The sequence below is a fragment of the Mustela nigripes genome, chromosome 14 (genome assembly GCF_022355385.1).
Source record: "Mustela nigripes isolate SB6536 chromosome 14, MUSNIG.SB6536, whole genome shotgun sequence".
In the NCBI taxonomy this organism is placed as follows: Eukaryota; Metazoa; Chordata; class Mammalia; order Carnivora; family Mustelidae; genus Mustela; species Mustela nigripes.
The window spans coordinates 28,811,483-28,831,842 of record NC_081570.1 but is presented as its reverse complement, the minus strand read 5'-3'; the positions used below and the strand labels follow the sequence as shown (position 1 = coordinate 28,831,842).

Here is a 20,360-nt window from a genome sequence, read left to right as displayed (position 1 = left end):
ATGTGGGACTCGATCCCAGGACGCTGGGATCATGACCTGAGCCGAAGGCAGCTGCTTAACCAACTGAGCCACCCAGGCGCCCCCTTTTTGTGTGTTTTTATGCCCCCAGTTTGTGATCTGTCCTACTGACTTTCTCTCTTCCTCATTTTCTCTTTACCTAACATCTTTTATGTGAGTTAATTAAGATTTTATCATTTGAAATTATGATGATGAAGTGAGATCATAAAGGTCAAAATCAAGATGACGTGTTAGGAAAAAATTCAATTGTAAGCTCATTCTAAAAATTAGTATTATTACTTTTAAAAACTGGTAATCACTGGAATTTTATTTTACGGGGCGTAACAGTATATAAAAAATACTCTGTTTTCTCTGTATTGTTCCTGTATAGATATTTGGAGATGCTGCTTGAGTACCTTCAAGATTACACAGATCGAGTGAAGCCCCTCCAAGATCAGAATGAACTTTTTGGGAAGATTCAGAATGAATTTGAGAAGAAGTGGGAGAATGGTACCTTTCCTGGATGGCCGGTAAGCTTTAGTGGGGTAGGGGAGAGAACATGCAGAGGAATTGGATTAATAGTTTTACTTGAATACTGAGCCTCTGCCTTAGGGCATTAGCTGCTGATCCCTCGGGATAAGTGTGACTGTGAGGTGTCCCCTGCCACATATGTCAGGCGTTCTTGCCTTGTATGCTTTGGAATGAGATTTGTCAGGGCCTCCTTGCCATTGGCCGAGCCTAGCATTTTCACCAGCTATGTCATTACTGCTGTGTGGTTCTTACTGACCCCAAACTGCAAAGATTATGTGCTAGAATCTGCATCATATGTTTTCAGTCCTTGGTGATAAACTTTTCCTGAAGTCTCAGGGAGAGAATGAACGATCTTGTCTTTGGCTCTGCTCTTATGGGAATTCAATTCATAGTCACACATGCATATAAGAAAGAGACCATCTGCCACCTGGTAACGTAGATAGATGGCTCCCTTGTCTTCATTTAAACCTGGATCTTACTGTTGTTCTTGCCAGAAAGAGACAAGCAGTGCCCTGACTCATGCTGGAGCCCATCTTGACCTTTCTGCATTCTCTTCCTGGGAGGTATGTTCTCTTTAGTAACTATACTGGCCCCACATGTTCACTCCTCAGAGAAACCACTCAATCTGTTTCTAATGCCATGGTAAGACACCAGTTCCTAGAACCAGGCATCTACAAAAAATATGGAAAGATAAAGCTAAAAAGAAAAAAGTTTACCCATCTACTTTGAAAAGTATAAACTTTATGAGACTTATAGTGGAGGTAGTCACTACCAGTATGATTGCATATGAACTAGACCACAGACTCAGACTTTGGAGAGTCTGAGCTGAGTGCTAGCTATTGGCTATGGGATGTATGGTCTTGCCACAGCTTCAAGAACACCCACACACCCACCTGTAAAGACCTAAGCTTAAGCATTTGTTGTTTCTCAAAGTCTATTTATATGAAATTGTAACTTGGCTCTTTTTTTTTTATGTAGGAGTTGGCCTCCCTGGGTCTGGACAGATTGAAATCTGCACTCTTAGCGTTAGGCTTGAAGTGTGGTGGGTAAGAGACTGCTTTTTCAGAACTGTCCCAGTTTACTGTGTGTTTGCACAATAATGGACTCTGATGCCATTCTTTCTGTTATCCTGCACCGCCGAAGTATGCAGAACCATATGGTAGAGTAACTCTGATATCTTTATCCCTTCTGTCTTCTTAGGACCCTAGAAGAGCGAGCCCAGAGGCTCTTCAGCACCAAAGGAAAGTCCCTGGAGTCACTTGACACCTCCCTGTTTGCCAAAAATCCCAAGTCAAAAGGCACCAAGCGGTGAGTGGCTGGGGTGGCATCTCTGTGGACAGTTCTAAGATGTTATTCCCCGGAGAATTTTTACCGCAGCAACCAGGTTTATCGCCATTATTGATTCAGAGAGATACAGTTTGCCATTTTTCTGTGCAAATGGTAGAGAGCCCCATCATTGTTATACACCAAGAACAGTTTGTACGCCGGTGATTGAGAGTGGGTTAATGTTGAAACAGCTTTAGGTACTTTTTTTTTAAGATTTTATTTATTTATTTGACAGAGAACACAAGTAGACAGAGAGGGAGAAGCAGGCTTCCTGCTTCCTACGATGACCCTGGGATCACGACCTGAGCTGAACCAACTGAGCCATCCACGTGCCTCTCTAGGTACTTTTTGTTACCTCAGGAGGCTATGGAAGCTAAATAGGTTCCAAAAATATTTTTCTAAGTTTGTTTTTACTAATGGTAATTGATTGAATCTTTTTAAAATCATAGCATAGTTGACACACAGTGTTACATTAGTTTGAGGTGTACAAGGTAGTGATCTGACAACTCTGTATGTTATGCCATGCACAAGCATACCTGCCTTCTGTTGCCACAGAACCTATTGCAGTGCCGTTGGCTGTGTTCCCTGTGCTGTACCTTTCATCCCTGTAGTTGAATCTCTTCTTGAGCCTCATGCTTGTACAGGGTATTTTTTTTTAGTGTGCACTTTGTAATTCTGAAAAGTAGCTTTTAGGGGCACCTGAGTGGCTCAGTGGGTTAAGCCTCTGCCTTCGGTTCAGGTTATGATCTCGGGGTCCTGGGATCGAGCCCAGCATTGGACTGTCTGCTCAGCGGGGAGCCTGCTTCCCCCTCTTTCTCTCTGCCTACTTGGGATCTCTGTGTCAAATAAATCAAATCTTTTTTAAAAAAAAAGAAAGAAAGAAAGAAAGAAAAGTAGCTTTTACCCTGATCTTTTGCAGATACGGACTTAGAAAAGTTAAGGCATATCCCCACTATCTCATAGTTACTAAGTACTAAGGGTCAGGATTTGGGCCTAAGTCTGTCCCAGAGATTGTCTCCTCTGCTACATTTTCTTTGGAGATTATAATGATGGAAATTTAAGTGTCTTGATGTGTTTTATGTCTTCTAAAATGAGATTAGAGAGGCAGCTTCCATGCATTCCAAGAAATAACCTTAATACTTCCATCAGCAAGTCCTGAGCTGAACAGAGCATTTGCTTTCACAGCATAACAGTTGTCACATGCTTGTAGTTTTTAATGCACACTTGGAATAAATGTTCCCAGATATGGGATAAGGCTTTGGGTGAAAGAATCCTTGAGTGATACACCTTTTTTCTTGTTTCCAGAGACACTGAGAGGAACAAAGACATTGCTTTCCTAGAAGCCCAGATCTATGAATATGTAGAGATTCTTGGGGTGAGTAATGGACTCTGCTGAGAGCAGTAAATACTGTAAGGTGTGGGAATCAGATAAATGTGAACTCACAGGATTTTTTTTTTAGGAACGAAAGAAGAAGGGTAGGTTTTAAACTAGTTCAGCAGAAAGTAAGGTTCTCTCAGGTACTTGACCCTTCAGTGAGGTTCCGTTCTCTTCGTAGGTGCCTGTTGTTGGGTGATATTCCCAAGGTTGCTCAGTTGCCATGAAGCCAAGCAGAAAGAACAGACAACCCTCTCAGCATAGTATCCAGAATGGTGCAGGTTCTTTGCATTCCGGAATATACCTAGAAGTTCCTGAATATATCTAGGAGATGGGAGCAGATATTCAAAAGGCATTAAAAGGAAGTCTGCTTAGAGTAGCGTTTCAGGTGTAACTTGCTATGAAAAAACATTACTTACATATTCAGAAGATAACAAGGAATTTGCTAGGGCTAGAATGCTAGTGGTATACAAAGCTTGCTATGAGCTGATTCTTGAATATTCTTTCAAGAAAGAGCCAAGGGTGGGTTGGGAGTGGGAAAAGGCCTCACCAGACAGGACGCTTATCTCAGAGAGAAAGGAAGTGGAATACAAGGGAAATCACTCTTTCAGGGAAGAGAAGATAGAAGAAAGGGCAGCACTCATCCAAAAAAGATGGGCACTATCTCTGGGAGTCCTGTAGAAGAGCAGCCTTTAAGAGTGTCTACAATTTTCAACTGCTCTCAGAGCCTTTCCCTTTATAGATGTTCAGATGGTGTTTTAAGTGATAGTTCTGGCTCAGATAGCTTGTTTACATGTCCCTGTCAGTTGTGTGGGTGTTTTCATTCTGCCTTTGTTTGAGGTATATAATATATATGTGTATAATATACATGCATATATTAGCTATATAACTAGTCACTTGTTGGTTCCCAACTGCTTTCACTAAAGGGCTAGTTAGAATGTTGGACACTAGGGCCACTAATATTCTCCACAGTGAACCTGGCTGTTACTATGGACAGCAGTCTGAGTGGCTAGTCCTCTAAAGATGATTGGGAGGCTAATCTGTACCTATGACCCAAGATGTTCTCTAACTTTTTGTTCTCTCCTTTGAGAGCATTTTGCCTTCCCTGCCAGGAGGTGGCACCACTCTCTAAAGTTTCAGCCAGAATGGTTTTTAGAAGTTGCTCCTGTTATGTACTGATAGGATTTTTACAATTGGCTTACCATTTATTGATGCCTGTTGGTTTCCAGACATTTTGCCCAATCCTTGGATACGATAGTGAATATGACATGCCTCTTGACCTTGAAAAGGCCACTTTGTGGTGGGGGGAGATAAGTGACTGTAGCAGAATAGATGTGTGCTGTGACACATTGAGACTGAGCTTTCTAAGTAGAAAGAGGGAAAAAGAATGTTCTAGAAAGAAGAAACAGAAAGGATGAAGGTAAAAACATCATGGAGAGAAAACATATTAGGACATAATGAGAAGAAAACCAGTGTGTGTGGAGTGTACCTTGTAAGGGTGGGAGTGGTCAGAGAATAATTTGGACAGTTATGTTGGAGATTTGGACTTTGTTCTTTAAATAGTAGAAAGAGGGCATCTGGGTGGCTCAGGCATTAAGGGTCTGCCTTCTACTCAGGTCATGATCCTGGGGTCCTGGGATCGAGCCCCGAGTCAGGCTTCCTGCTCAGCAGGAGGCCTGCTTCTCCCTCTCCCACTCATCCCACTTATGTTCTCTCTTCCACTGTGTCTATCTCTGTCAAATAAATAAAAATATTTTTATAAATAAAACTGTAGAAAGACAGGAGGCGCCTGGGTGGCTCAGTTGTTAAGTGTCTGCCTTTGGCTCAGGTCATGATCCCAGGGTCCTGGAATTGAGCCCCGAATTGGGCTCCCTGCTCAGCAGGAAGACTGCCTCTCCCTCTCCCACTCCCCCTGCTTGTGTTCCCTCTCTCGCTAGCTATGTCTCTGTCAAATAAATAAAATCTTTAAAAAAAAAAAAAAAGGACAAAATGTTTTAAACAAGGTGTAACATTAGATTGGGGTTTTTTTTTTTTTTTTAAAGATTTTATTCATTTATTTGACAGAGAGATCACAAATAGGCAGAGAGACAGACAGAGAGAGAGATGAGGAGAAGCAGGCTCCCTGCTGAGCAGAGAGCCCTATGCGGGACTCGATCCCAGGCCCCTGGGATCATGACCTGAGCCGAAGGTAGAGGCTTAACCCACTGAGCCACCCAGGCACCCCAAGATTGAGGTTTTTTAAAAGTACATAAATTTGGCGGGAAAAATGGAAGTTGGACTGGAATGAGGAGAGACTCAGGGCAAGTTAGAAGGTTGTCTTGGTAAGGAAGGAGAAGAACAAACTGGGTAAGGAAATATTTTTAGAGACAGAGAAGACTTTGTTCTCTGTTGTTCTGCATTAGTCCATGGCCTAAGATGAGTATCTTAGGCAAGTGACCTAAAACTTTTGACTTTTTCCTTCAGGATCAGGGAGAGCCTATTGATAAGGAGTTTGATAAGAAGGCAAGATTTTCCCTTTATTGTACAAGTAAGAAAACCATATCCAGGGCACCTGGGTGGCTCAGTCGGTTAAACGGCTGCCTTCAGCTCAGGTCATGATCCCAGGGTCCTGGGATCAAGTACCTCATCCAGCTCCCTGCTTGGTGGGGAGCCTGCTTCTCCCTCTCCTCCCCCTTCTTGTGCTCGCTCGCTCTTTCTCTCTGTCTGTCAAATGATAAAATCTTTAAAAAAGAAAAAAAAGAAAACCATATCTTTGGAAGGTTGAGGGGTCAGCAAGAGTTGTAGAAAATTGCCCTTCTTGTTCTGCACTACTTTTCTCTGACTTCCCTTTCATTTCTGGACCTGACTTAGGAACAGCGACATCTCACTCATGAAAATGTACAACGTAAGCAGGCAAGGACCGGGGAAGAGCGAGAAGAAGAAGAGGAAGAGCAGATAAGTGAGAGTGAAAGTGAAGATGAAGAGAATGAGATCATTTACAACCCCAAGAACCTGCCCCTTGGCTGGGATGGCAAAGTACGTGCCTGCATTACCACCTTCCTTCCCATCGCCCGTTCAGGAAGCGGACAGGAGTCTAATACTGTTTCCTCTCTGATTTCTTTTAGCCTATTCCCTACTGGCTGTACAAGCTTCATGGTCTAAACATCAACTATAACTGTGAGATTTGTGGAAATTACACCTACCGAGGTCCCAAGGCTTTCCAGCGGCATTTTGCTGTAAGGAATTCAGAGCCATTTCTCCTGGAAATTAAAATGTGAAACATGCAGCTTTTAGAGAGGATAGGAACACCCTGAGAGTAGCACTCGTGTCCAGAGCTTAAGAGAAGCAAGGAGTGGATTTAAAGTCAAGCATGTGGCATTTGACCTTTGGCACCCTGCTAGCCTAGAATAATGCCTAAGATGGTTTCTGGAGGCATTCTGGCACTCTGCTATTTGAAATTCATTTCGGTTTGCTTGTGCTTATTATACTTCTCTCATTTTATCTTTCTGCCAGCACCTGAGACCATCCTCTGACTCCTTACTCAGCTCTCTACCCACTGCTAGTACACAGGACCAAAGAAGGGACTGACTGCCTCCTTTTTTGTGTCTTAAGTGGGTGTTTGCCTCTTTGAAAAATAGGAGCTAAGAGGATGACACTTATCAAGCAATTCTTGAGAAAAGGCCTTATCTGGGTAGTACTCCAGAAAGTGGATTCATCCTTATTATGTTTCTGCCTTTGATTCTTCGTACTTGGAAGGAAGTTTTACAAATGGAAAGATTTGCTAGACCCAGGGCAGAGAATGTATATGAACTCCTCACTTCCTTCCTCAGACATCCATATCACTTGGGTCTTTTCTCTTGAGCCCGAGTCATATCTGAGTTTTTCTCAGTACTCCCTCCAGTACATTAGAATTGGCGGCCAAGATAAAGCCCATGCCATTTGCCATCTGCGAGCCCAAGCTGTCATTGCCTCTCGGTGCTCTCTTGCACATCCCTGCTTATGCCTAATGAGCAGTCTTCGCCCTTACTTACAGAGGTGACCTGCCGTCAGTAGTGCTTACTCACGCTGGTGGTGGGGGCTGTGTGGGAGGCCACTGGTTAATTAGAGTGCTGGTGTTTTGCTGTGGTCTTGACACAGGTTTTGTCTGGACTATTATTAGATCTGGATCTTGGTTTGAGAAACCAGCCCAGTGAAGAGAACAATGCAATGCTGCTTTGAAATAACTGCCCCTTATCAGTCATGGCCAGCTGTTTACAAACGGGAGCCGCAGAAGGAATGCTGCCATTAGGTGGAGTCTTCTGCAAAGGGTCAAGTTAAGGTTTATGAATAGAGTGGAGCTCGTGCCCTGTGTTCAGTTATTCCCATTTCACAACCTTTTACTTCTCATTTTCACGTCCTTTCTCTTCTCTCTTCTCCTAGGAGTGGCGTCATGCCCATGGCATGAGGTGTTTGGGCATCCCAAACACGGCCCACTTTGCTAATGTGACACAGATCGAAGATGCTGTCTCCTGTAAGTATGCTTTATTTCCCATTCCCTAGACACCAGATCAGTGGCCAGTCCTACAGCTCACTGCCCCCAGTACCCTGGTGTATCCAGGGCTAGGGGCAGCAGGTTGTGGATCAGTGTATATTTTTATGTCCTGCAATTTGCCTCATTCCTTGAGATTGATATTGATAACATTTTAAGCTTACACTCATGCCAACTGCTAAAACAAAAGTGATACTTTGATTAATTTTGTTTCATGTTTGTTTGTTCCATGGATAGGATCCTTATCATTTTCCCCAAGTCTTATGTTAAATTAAATAGAAGTAGGTGATAGGTCGTTCTTACCTGGCTGGTGTTTTCCAAGAGAATGATGCTTGTTCATCTACACTGATTTTAAGATTGGCTCATGGTTTTATTAATCACATTGCACAAGAGAAAGATTGTACCTTTACCACTCTTTTTTATCGGGCATTGGATTAAACAGCATTCCTGGATTCTTTCGTATTGGGGGTGTCCTCTCAATGCGTTATTTATCCTATTAGGATTCTCCTCAGAAGTTTTATATTTGTGTCTGTAAATCAAAGATGTGCTTCTTGTTTTCGTTTGAATCACTTGTCAGGTTTAAGGATCAAAACAGTATTGAGGACACAAAATGGATGGAATTACCGCTACATTCTCTTTTGTCATTTGAAACTATTTATATTTAAATAGGTTATTTCTTCATACAAAGGGACCAGCATAGAAAGATTTTCCAGTTATAATAACCCATAAATGCCTTGATTCATCATGACAAAGTAGAAACCAAGTGCTTCATTTCTCTTGTGTTTTATATTCTTTTTCCTGCCAATACTTTCTGTAATCTCAGGGATTTTTTATTCCTTTCTTAAGTCTTTAGATGAGAACTTTCTTCTGTTTGTTTCTTTATTATTTTTAATAGAGGCATGTAGAACCAGATGTCATTCTTTCAGAAATCCATTAGGAATATCCATTATTGATATGTTATATTGAGACTTTATTAAAGATGTTATTTCTGACTCTTAAGAAATTATTTAAAAGAGTATTTTTAATTATATAGTTGATTGAGGTAGTAGGTCACCCGCATTTTCAGAAGAGGAAAGTTAGGTAACTTTTTCCAGGTCCCATACCTTGTAAATGGGAAAAACCCAGGGATCAAACCCATGTCCTATGGCAGAGTCTTTTCTCTTTCCACAGTGCTAGACTGCTTCCTTTCACTCACCCTCACCAATTAAAGAGTTCATGGTCAGGGCGCCTGGCTGGCTTCATTGAAAGAGCATGTGACTCTCAGGGTTGTGAATTTGAGCCCCATGTTGGGTGTTGAGATTACTTAAATAAACAAAAAATTTTTTAAAAGTTTTTTTTTTTTTTTAAGGCTTTATTTATTTATCTGACTGAGACACAGCAAGAGAGGGAACACAACCAGGGGGAGTGGGAGAGGGAGAAGCAGGTCTTCCGCCCAGCAGACGCCAAACGCAGATGCTTAGCAACTGAGACATCCAGGGGCCTCTTAAATAAATAAAATGTTTAAAAAATAAAAATAGTTGGGACACCTGGATCAAGTCCCACATTGGGCTCCTTGCTTACTGGAGAGCCTGCTTCTCCCTCTGTCTGTGCACACGCTCTCTTTATCTCTCTCTCTCTGATAGATAAATATTTTATTTCTTTTTAAGATTTGATTTATTAGGGGGAGGGATGGCGTGTCTGGGTTATGGACATTGGGGAGGGTATGTGCTATGGTGAGTGCTGTGAAATGTGTAAGACTGATGATTCACAGACCTGTACCCCCAAAGCAAATAATACATTATATGTTAATTTAAAAATTTTATTTATTTGAGAGACAGAACATGAGAGGGGGGTGGATCAAAGGGAGAAGCAGACTCCCCACCAAGCAGGGAGCCTGACATAGGGCTTGATCCTGGGACTCCAGGATCATGACCTGAGGCCAAGGCAGTCAGTCACTGAACCAACTGAGCCACCCAGGTGCCCAAATAAAATATTTTTTAAAAATAAATAAATAATAAATTAAAAAACATTAAAATAGTTGATCATTAAATTGATTCCAGGAAGAAATGTCATGGATTCTCTCTTTGGTCTTACCTAGATTTTTAGAAAAACTTATTTTTTTCCAAAACATTGTTGGCAGGCTCATGATTCCACCATCTTTCCATTAGCCAAATTATTTTCAGAATCTACCTCTTCTTTTTTTTTTTTTTTTTTTTAAATAGAGAGAGACAGAATGCAAGCTGGGGGCTAGGGCAGGGGCAAAAGGAGAGAGAGAGAATCTTAAGCAGACTCCATGCCCAGTTCGGAACCTCATGATCTCCCAACCCCGAGATCATGACCTGAGCTGAGATCAAGAGTTGGACTTGATCAGCTGAGCCACCCAGACACCTCCAAAATCTGTTCCTTTGATTCAGACGCCTCGATTAATCAGTCCCATACACATTTTTATTACTGCCACTTCTTTGATTTGTTGCAGTATTTCCATCCATCATGACTTTCCTTAATATTTTGTTTCTCTGTATAACATTTATGGTTTTACCTCTATCTCAATATCATTTTGTCCTTTAACTTTTTTACTCCACCCTCAGCAGATCATTGATTTACTATAAATTTATCATCACCTCTCCCCTTCTCATTTCCCCAAGCATTGTTCCTCCGTTTGAGTATCCTGGATTAACTCTCTGGCTTCCTTTCTGACTTTCATAGCAGATCAGTGGTTGTACACATATTCGCTCCCACTAGATGGTGACAGTCTTTATCCCAGATGTCTCACCAGTATTAAGCGATTAATTACTGAATGGAGGTTAATTCTTTCATGATACAGAGTTTCTATAATTATTTATTTATTTGACAGAGAGAGATCACAAGTAGGCAAAGAGACAGGCAGAGAGAGAGAGGAGGAGGCAGACTCCCTGTGGAGCAGAGAGCCCGATGTGGGACTCGATCCCAGGACCCTGAGATCATAACCTGAGCCGAAGGCAGAAGCTTACCCCACTGAGCCACTCAGGCGCCCCTAGAGTTTCTATAATTTTTTTTCATTTCCTGTTGGTGGTAGAATTCTTTCTTATTAAACCTGGATTGTCCTTTTTTTTTTTTTCTTGAAGATTCCGAAGTAGACATCTTAGAAATGTTTGGTTATAAGGAAGAAAGCATATTAAAACTGACTGCATGCTCTCCACCCTTTTTGCAAGAATATGCTTATTCAGCTGTGCTTCTCTGTATATACACCTTCTCCACTTTCTTGTATCTTTTCACCTGAGTTCACATGCAGGCAACCGTAGCCCTGCTCTGATGCCCTTCCTCAGTTTTCAGAGACTGCTATCGTCCAGCTCCATGTAGGTCTCGGTGTCCCCATTTATAGGACTAGGGGGAGACACAGCTGGTCTAGTGCCATCTGTAGTCCAGTCTGCTGGGTGTCCAGGAGTCAGCAGCACAAGTGGTTACTGCTTCTTCTAGAACACATCAAAAAGATGTGTTCCCTAATAAGGGGGTGGGCAGGGAAGTAACTATTGGCATAGCTTTTATGCTGGATTAACTTGTTGGTCTTTGTTTTAGATTATTCTGGTGAAGTTTTTCTTCTGGAGTTTTTAGCCAGGAGGGAGGGATTTGGCACTCCCATTTAAACTATGGTTATTTGGTTTTTTTTGTTGTTTTTTTTTTTTAAGATTTTATTTATTTATTTGACAGAGAAATTACAAGTACACTGAGAGGTAGGCAGAGAGAGAGAGAGAAGGAAGCAGGCTCCCTGCTGAGCAGAGAGCCCGATGCGGGACTCGATCCCAGGACCCTGAGATCATGACCTGAGCCGAAGGCAGCGGCTTAACCCACTGAGCCACCCAGGAGCCCAGTGGTTATTTGTTTTTAATCTAACTTTTATTTTTATCATCATCATCATTATTACTGTTTTAGAGAGAGAGGACACACATGCTCACACACAAATGGGTGGGGTGGGGTAGAGGGAGAGGAGCCCAGTGCAGGGCTTGATCTCAAGATCCTGAGATCGACCTGAGGAGAAATCAAAGCCGGACACTTAACCAGCTGAGCCACCCAGGTGCCCCTGTTTTTGTTTTCTTTTTTTAAGTTGTAGAAAAAACAGTTAAGAAAGAGCACTGTGAAATTGCCACCAGAGACCCCCATGATTTAGATGGGTGGTCACCACAGACCAGTATTCACTAGGTACAAATTTATCTAACTGATAAATTTACAGCATCAAGTTCAGTTACCATCATGTTATCTACAGTAATAGCATAAGAAATGTAAATGTTGTAATGAACTCTGGACGTTGCCAGTGAGAGGAATGACTTTGCTAAAATTGTGATATCCTATGTCTCTGGCTTTTTATTGGGTCAGCTAGCTCATCAAAAGCAGGAAAATCAATTCATTCACTTTACTTAGTGAATCCACACTGGCGCCCAAGGTGATCCCATTCTTTTCTAATTGTTTCCGGAACCCTCTGAAGAATAATATCCCCCTTACTGATCCATAGTTTCCTACACATCCATTTCTTTTCTGAAAGAAAAATCACGACGGCTCCAAAAAAAAAAAAAAAGACAGTCATAACAGCATTTCCAGTCTCCAATATTATAGTACCACTCTGGACTGGATTCCTGAATGGCCTGGACATAGAATGTGACATGACACTGCCCTGGTTCCTTGTAGCACATGATAAATTTTCTGTTCACTTGTAATGTGTGTATTGCCTGGGCCTGAAGACTTGAGCTCATTTGAAGATTTGAAGCAATGAGCAAGGAAGGAAAGGCTGATGAGGCGAGCATCTGTACACAGAGCCAAGCACTTTCTCATCTATTGTTTCCCTGTCATGTCCCCTGTGTTAGGATTCAACTTGCTCTCTATGGTATTTTTTCCACTCTTCTCAAGTATTTTTTTTTAATATTTCAAGTTTTTAGTTAAATTTTAGTTGTTAACACATAGCGTCAAAGTAGTTTCAGGAGTAGAATTTAGTGATTCATCTCTTACACATAACACTCACTGCTTATCACAATATAATCTTGTCAAGTTTAGAGTCACTCTACTTGGTGGGAAATGTGGAAGCAGCTAGGAATCAATATTCCTAATACTGGTAATATTTAACCTCTCTCCCTCAGTGGGCCTGTCCTAGCTGTTCTGTGTGGATCTCTCTTCTGGGAGTGCACCTGTCCTCACCAGTCTATCAGAGTTAGGTCTCTCTTTCCTGGTTCAGTACCTGTCCTGCCTTGTGTATGTGTGCTTCCTCCCTTTGAATCTGTGGTCATTTCTGGACGTATCTGGTCCCTTTCCTCTTCATCGGAATACTTTTACTGAACTGTCAGTGTTCTCGTTTTAATATTTTAAATATTAGTGTTTGCTGAGCTATCTTATCTTTCGGATTTTTTGGTCATGATATTTCATCTTTTATTTTCCTCCTCTGAAGCTTTTGAAATCTACACACCAGGCTTTAAAAAAACATATTTGACCCAGCCTGGTGTTCCCTTTCTCTTCTGTAATGAACTTTAAGACCTTAAGGTCAGTTTGTCCCATAATTCCTGTAGGTTGTACACACTAACTTCTTTGAGGGCATATCAGTTCTGTGTTCTAAGAGGTCTTTGGTTATATTTGGTCCAACTTTTCTTTTACAGCAAAGCATAGATTGTGGTAAGAGTTGCCGTGGAGGGGGTTTTGTCTGTGGGTGGGCCAGAACTGAAATTCCAGTCCGGGGCAGGCAAAAGTCTCAAGCACAGTGTCATCCAGGAGAACTTTAATGGGGACAGGGATGTTGTAACCCCTGTCTGCCTGATGGATACTCAGTCCAGTCTTGACTGCTGCTCATTTCTCATCCTGCAGTGTGGGCCAAGCTGAAACTACAGAAGGCGTCAGAACGATGGCAGCCTGACACCGAGGTGGGTGCTAACGTAGCATTGGGAGAGTGTCAAGTGACCGCTCCCTCACCCTGTAGAAGGGAGGAGAAAGGCAGTCACAGTAGTGGCGAGTACTCTGTGCCAGTATCTGTAAATTAGCTCTTGACTTGTAAGCCTAGTTTATTTGTGATATTCACATGTGTCAGACTTGAAATGTGTGTCTTAGGACAGACTGTATTCTGCTCTTAAAATGTTGAAGTGGCAAGCAGGAGTACCCAATGCCTTGCCCTGCCACGAGGATTCACAGGCTAAGAAGTTGTGAATCCATATCATAGGTTAGGTCTCCTTTGAGGAAAGCACCCAGAGAGAGATGAGCCTGTCTCATGAGGTGGGGAAGCATCCTTGTTTCCTCGTTGGTCCTGAGATAGTCATCCCACAGAGCAGATTTCAGAGGTGAGGAATGATGTGTATGTGAGGTGTGGCAGCTGTTCCTTTTTTTGTTTTTTTTTGTTTTTTTAGGTCAGTGATTTCCAATATTCCTTTTTCTTTTCTTTTTTTTTTTTAAAGCAGCGAAGTCATTTACAAACTAATGTAGAATTCTAGTATATAAAATAAAGGAGAATTATACTTGAAATGAGGAAGCTCAGCCTTCTCGGCCTCCCTTTCAACCCTTCAATGGTCTCGGGTAGAAAGGGCAGAAACCTAGGGTCTTGGGAGTAATTAGAGAACTGTTGCCTTTGGTCACCCTTTCTCAACCAGCGTTCATCATCTTAGATACAGAGAGTGATATGAACAGACTATTTTCTCGGGTATCCCAAAGGTAGGTCATAAATGGTAGCACGCTAGATGCCTCGGATATGTTAGATCATGGCGCGCGGTGGATGCCTGGAGCAGTCGGGTTGGATTCTCCGGCACACCCCTGTTGAGTAAGGCTGTCTTAGATGCATACCATGAGATCAAGCCAGGGTGAGCTCAGGTACCCAGAGGCTGGTTCCAGACATTTCTCCCAGGAGACAAGGCTAATAGTGTGCCCCTTTCCTTCCAGGAGGAGTATGAAGACTCCAGTGGGAATGTTGTGAATAAGAAGACCTATGAGGATCTGAAAAGACAAGGACTGCTGTAGTGTTCAGGGACGAATCTCAGCTTTGGGTCTTGCCCAGACTTCCCTGGAATCTGCTTTTTCTATTTCTCCCAACCAAATGCTCCTAAAGACTCTGCTACTTAGTCTTAAGGTCTAGCGTGCTTCTTGTAAAGAACAAGGCGTGCTGGCAGATGGCAGGGTTGAGATGTGTTTTATCTTTGTTTTATATTAAAAGATTCCGTCAGAAAATAAACCCAGCCCTTCTTCGGAATGTGTCTTGTACTAAAGCCCAGGATCGTGGACTAACGCAATCCTTTAGTTCTTAACACTCCCTACCTCTTTCTCATCAATTTAAGTGGCAACTAAGGTTTGAAGAGCACTGGTTATGTTACATTTATTCTCTTAGGTAGATCTGACTTAACTTTGTTCCCCAGGCCCATTTTCTGTGCTGTCCCCTAAGGTGCATCACCCCAGGATACGCCCTGCCCTAGTTGAGTCAGCCAGTTCTGCAGGTATTAGACAAAGATGGGGAGGGCAAGCCAGGGCCTCTGCTTGTGGCACCAGGATTTGCCAGGAAGGAGTTGAGCTGTCCTGGAATGGGCCCGCAGCCCTGCGCTTGCCCCAGCCCCACACCTCAAGCGGCCTGGCACACAGTGGCTCTAAGACCAGCTGTGAATTCACCGGCTTGCTAGTTCAGTACAAGTCTTTGGTATCCTGTCTGTCTGTCTCTTCTGCAAGATCCCTACTTGACTAAGAAGTGGCTAATATGCTTGTGTACTCCAACCCCAAGTAACCAAGATTCGGGTGGCTTGAGCAGTTGCCCTGACATCTGAATCTGGTATCCCACATGGAAGGACCTAGAGGAGCCAAGGAGGCAGTGATCTGCCCACAGGCATGATTTTCTGAAGCCCAGAGCCTGCTCCAGAACAGGATTTCTCCAGAGGCCTCTTTTGGCCCTCAGCACTCAGACCTTCAGTTTGTCTGTCTGTACTTTTTTTTTTTAATATTTTATTTTATTTATTTGAAAGAGACACAGCGAGAAAAGGAACACAAGCAGGGGGTAGTGGGAGAGGGAGAAGCAGGCTCTCTGCTAAAGCAGGGAGCTTGATGAGGGACTTGATCCTAGGACCCGGGGATTATGACCTGAGCAGAAGCAGATGCTTAACTGAGCCACCCAGGCGCCCCTGTCTGTAATCCATCTGCTTAAAAGTCCCAGCTCCGGAACTGGCACTCTTCCTCACGCTCCCATGTTGCCCTGGGGTCACCTCCACGGCAGTAAGGTCTCACCACCCCTGCTCTTGTGGCACATCACTCTGGACTGCTGTTTCCCTCCTGGTTTAACCATCTCTTTCGGCACCTCCTCACCTGTTTCTTCTTTGACTCCTCCTGTTGCTTAAAACCCCAGTTGGACAAGCTCCCCAGGGACTGAGCTCCTGAAGCGCAGTGAGTGGATAATTAAATCTAATTGAGCAACTGGAAGCACTGAATACCAAAAACTGGCCTCCAGCGCAAGGAGACCCTGCCATGTGGGAAGAGAGCTGAACGAAGCCCTGGAAGTGGGAAACAGGAGAGCGCATCCTCCAGCCTTCCTCCTGGCACACTGGGGCTCCCCTAGGATGTACCTGCTGCTTCCCAACTGTTACGGCCCTCGGAACCTCCTCTGTGGGAGTGGGTACCTGGATTCCAGGGTCAGTGCAAGGACCGGTCTTCTACTGCGGGGAGGGGAGGGGAGGGGAGGCAGATCAGGTTCTGAGGAGTCCCGCCATCACCCTTGCCCAGGTAACCACTGCCCTGCGAACTGGGCACCACAGCAGCCTCGGAGAAACCCCAGGGTCCTTCCCTGTGGCAGCTATGGATCCTTTTCTTCTTTGTTACATTCATCCAAATATTTTTTAGTGCCTTCTGTGTCCCGGCTTGTTTTACAAACCTTGAGAATTAGGTGGAGGTGAGATGGTGAGTGGGGGCAGAAGCAAGGGTATGGAGGCCCAGTGACAAGCTGGGCAGGGAGAAAGCCCCCTGGCCAACTGCATCAGGCCCAGGGGGCATGGAGCTATCAGCAGAGGCGAGCGAGCGTGTGGGTGGGCAGACTGGCAGAACCGGTTCTCACAGAGGGGACTCTTTGAAATCTGGACTTCAGGACTCTGCCATAGCAAAAACAGGGTGCACGCTCAGCGCCCTGACTGGCTTAGTGCCCTGACTGGCGGGATGGTTCTTCCCTGGCTTACAGCAGTAATCCTTCATCTTTCTGGGATCCTAGATTTCTTTGGAAAATACAAAGATGAGGACACCTGGGTGGCTCCACTGGGTGTCTGCCTTTGGCTCGGGTCATGATCTCAGGGTCCTGGGATTAAGCCCCTCATCAGGCTCTCTGATCAGCAAGGAGTCTGCTTCCTCTGCCTGCTCCTCTCCCAGCTTCTGTGTGCTCTCTCTCTGACAAATAAAATCTTAAAAAAAAAAAGAAGAAATACAAAGATAAAAATTGTGTGGATTTTCTCCCCAGGAAAATACATGTGCATAGGTACTATGCAGTCCATTTTTAAGGTTCACAAATGCCCTGAAATCCATTCTTGGTTCCTGAGTCTTACAGGACTCTCTCCCTTAGATGTGGAGTCTGAACCTCCACCTCCTGGTGGAGACCAGGGTGCTTCCTGCTGAGAACAGGTGACTCCGCTCCCTCTTCAAGAAGAAAGGCTGCTCATCAGAGAAGGAAGGCTGGCAGGAAACTGAACCCAGAGGCTGGTCCTGGGATGAAACTCCCAGAAATAGGAGTCTTCTTGGTCCCACCCCTGAGAGGAAAGCCCATTCATCTGTGTCAAGACCCAACTGGCCATCCCGTTTCTCCACTTTCCTTCTGATCTCTTCCCGGGGGTCAACTTGAGCTGGCGGGCTTCACAAGGAAGAGTACCATAAACGTAACCAATGTGCTGGGGAAGTGAGCAGGATTCCGCCATGTTTCCCCTCCCTCTGCATTACGTTATCCTTGGGACGATGGCTACCCCTCATTGTTTGGATCCTACCAGCAGCCTCACCCCAGAGTTCTCATGGTAGGAATGGACCTGTGGTCTCTCCCCACACACCACCCTTTCGACCACCAGCCAGCCCAAGTTCTCCCATTCCAGGTGGGTTCTGGACAAACACGGCCTCCCCACCCTTCTGTCACTCCTGAGAGTCCTCTCTCCCCACCAGGCTTCTGATCTACACAAACAGGCATGTCCCAGTGGGACTCTGCAATGTGGGTCCTTCAATCTGCCAGTGCTGCCAACTGGCTTTAATTCCTCCATCTGGCTACGGTCTGGACATCCTACTGTGGCCCCCATGGCTCCAGTGGCGGCAATGTGGGAAGGAAGTCCCGGAGCTGACAAGTGATTCCAGCGGCTGCAGCATGCACACATAGCCTCAGGTGTGCAAGTAGGTCAATGGCGAGGGGAGTGGTATGGCACGGGGAATATTGAGAATGTGCTCTCTATGCATGGAGAGGTGTGCAATCTAAAGTAGATGGGCAAGAGCCAAAAGTAAGGCAGCTGAGCTAACCAGCCAGGTTTTCTGATTCTGCTGAGTGCCTGGCCCCCTCACAATCGAGCTGTCCCTCCAGCCTTATCTACCCAAACCAGGGAGGAGGAAAAGAGCCTTATGTGGGAAGCCCTTCCTTTCACATGGACACAGGCATCCGGAGAGCCTCTGGGCCTTTCTCTTGACCTATTCACTTTAGGAAACAGTTCCCCTTGGACAGGTGTTGATGTGAGAGCTGCCTCTTGCTTGTGGTGTTGGAGGGGAGGGGAGCAGCAGAGAGACTGAGGCGCCGGGTGGTAAGAAGAGGTGAAAGTAGGGGCACCTGGCTGGCTTAGTACCTAGAGCGTGTGACTTTTGATCTCAGGGTCGTGAGTTCAAACCCCATGTTGGGAGTAGAGATTACTTAACAAAAGAAAAATAAAATTAGAAAGGGTGAAAGTAGAGAGTGACGTGGCCTCTCCGGCCAAGCCTCACATCAGCACCTTGGACCCCAAGCACTGCCTCCGCCCCTCGTGTGTGTAGCCCTCAGCTGGGTCTTTCACTCTCTGGCTCCAGCAGCACCTCGACAGAAGATGCCTGTGGCCAGCAGTAGCCATTCGGCTGCTTTGCTCAGAAGTAGCTGTCCTCAGCCCAGAGAACCCAGCCCTTCCTGGACTCTGTGACCAACCCTAACTCATGACTGTTGCTGGACCTGGGACTGCCCCTCCTTTTCCCTGACCTCATGACCTCTTTCACTTGACCTTTCCTTGACTTGTGACCCTTGAACTGGCTGCCCCCTGCAGTGGTCTCCCCTCTCCTTCTCCTCCTCTCCTGCAGGTCTTAACTGGTAGCCCAGAACCTGGGGTGAAGCCAGCTGACCCCTGCTCCTGTCCAGGAGGAGACAGCCTCCTGATGCCTTCACCCCATGGGAATGGAGCCACAGGGTTCAAGCCTGTCCGCAGATATGCACAGCTCTGGAGGGCTACCAGGGCTACCAGGAGGCAAAGTTCAAGGGAACAGAGCGCAGGGAGCATCGTTGCTGGGAGGTGAGGGGCGGGGCTGCGCTGCTGCTGACCCTGCATGCAGTGGTAAGGCGATGGGAGAGAGATGCTGACGGGAAGAAGAGGAGTCGGTTGCTGGGGTTGGTGCAGGGGGTTGAGCTTGGTCCACTGAAGATCAGAGAGGTTAAACGGCGTGACCAAAGCCCTGCAGCTAGCAAGTGGCAAAACTGGGCTCAGCTAAAGTCTCGCTCCAGCTTCCATGGATTGACCCTGCCACACACTGCCACCTTTCCTCCTTTCTGTGTGCGTGACGTCTGTGCGTCTGTGCATGACGTGTGCGTGACGGGAGCACCTGGTCCTGCCTGCCTCGTGGGACTGCTGGAAGACCATGGATGTGAGTGTGCTTTGTAAAGGGGTTACCCTGTTCCTGGGCACTGCCAGGAAGAGACCCAGAGACCCAATCCTCCTCCTTCTCCTTCTCCCTCTCCCCCACCTCTGGGAGGAGAGAGGACTTGGAAGGGAGTCCCTCAGCTCTCAAAACAGCCTATTACTCTCAAGCCTCCTCCCCTGATGTATGCACTTTCTCCTTTTGGGCCTTGATTTCTGCATCTAGGATAAGGAGTTTCCCCCAGATGGAAAAAAGGGGCCAGCTCCGATATGGAAGTCCAGGACGAGACTCTCACCCTGTTGGCTATGTCCCTGTAAGCTGAAAGCTCCCTGAGGAGAGGGCTATGTCTTTTCCATATCACCCAGTACGGTTTCTGGCACAGTTGGCCCGCAGACTGTGTTTCCTGAGTCAGGGAATTAATGAATTGTCCGAATGAATACATCTTCTCTTAAGCTTTGACCCACCAAACGAAAGGGTCAGTCCTGGGGAAGGAGTGGCCACTGTAACCTCAAACCAGTGCCCCTTCTCTTTCACTAAGCTGGGAGTTGCTGCCCTAATGGCCAGTCCAATTCTACACATGGAAACAGCTTCCAGAAACAGATGGTGCCTTCTTCCCAGTCTCCTTTTGCCAGAAATCCACAACTCAAATGGACCTCAGGTTTATTTGAATTTGATTTCAAAGTTATGTGGGGGATGAGGAGAAAGTGAATTGATTCAGACCCTTAGGGATAAAGCGGTTGGAGTCACCAGGAAAGTACGGGAACCCCAATTCCTCCCCACTCTTAATGACAAAAGCTAGGGAAGAAAGTCTGGGAAAGGTGGATGGGGCCAGACTTTGGTGTCCTCCCATTT

The 20,360-nt window shown here is 45.2% G+C and overlaps 1 protein-coding gene across 1 annotated transcript in view; it reads left to right on the top strand.

Moving 5' to 3' along the window:
• The window catches only part of SF3A3 (splicing factor 3a subunit 3), a 22,366-nt gene extending 7,465 nt beyond the window's left edge, over positions 1–14,901 (top strand). Inside the window, exons 8-17 of the mRNA XM_059377335.1 lie at positions 389–527; positions 1,023–1,091; positions 1,507–1,574; positions 1,729–1,836; positions 3,160–3,229; positions 6,080–6,244; positions 6,334–6,444; positions 7,628–7,718; positions 13,536–13,591; positions 14,595–14,901. Coding sequence (XP_059233318.1) covers positions 389–527; positions 1,023–1,091; positions 1,507–1,574; positions 1,729–1,836; positions 3,160–3,229; positions 6,080–6,244; positions 6,334–6,444; positions 7,628–7,718; positions 13,536–13,591; positions 14,595–14,672 — 955 coding nt within the window. The 3' untranslated portion in view covers positions 14,673–14,901. The remainder of the gene's footprint in view (positions 1–388; positions 528–1,022; positions 1,092–1,506; positions 1,575–1,728; positions 1,837–3,159; positions 3,230–6,079; positions 6,245–6,333; positions 6,445–7,627; positions 7,719–13,535; positions 13,592–14,594) is intronic.
• Positions 14,902–20,360: the final 5,459 nt, after the last annotated feature.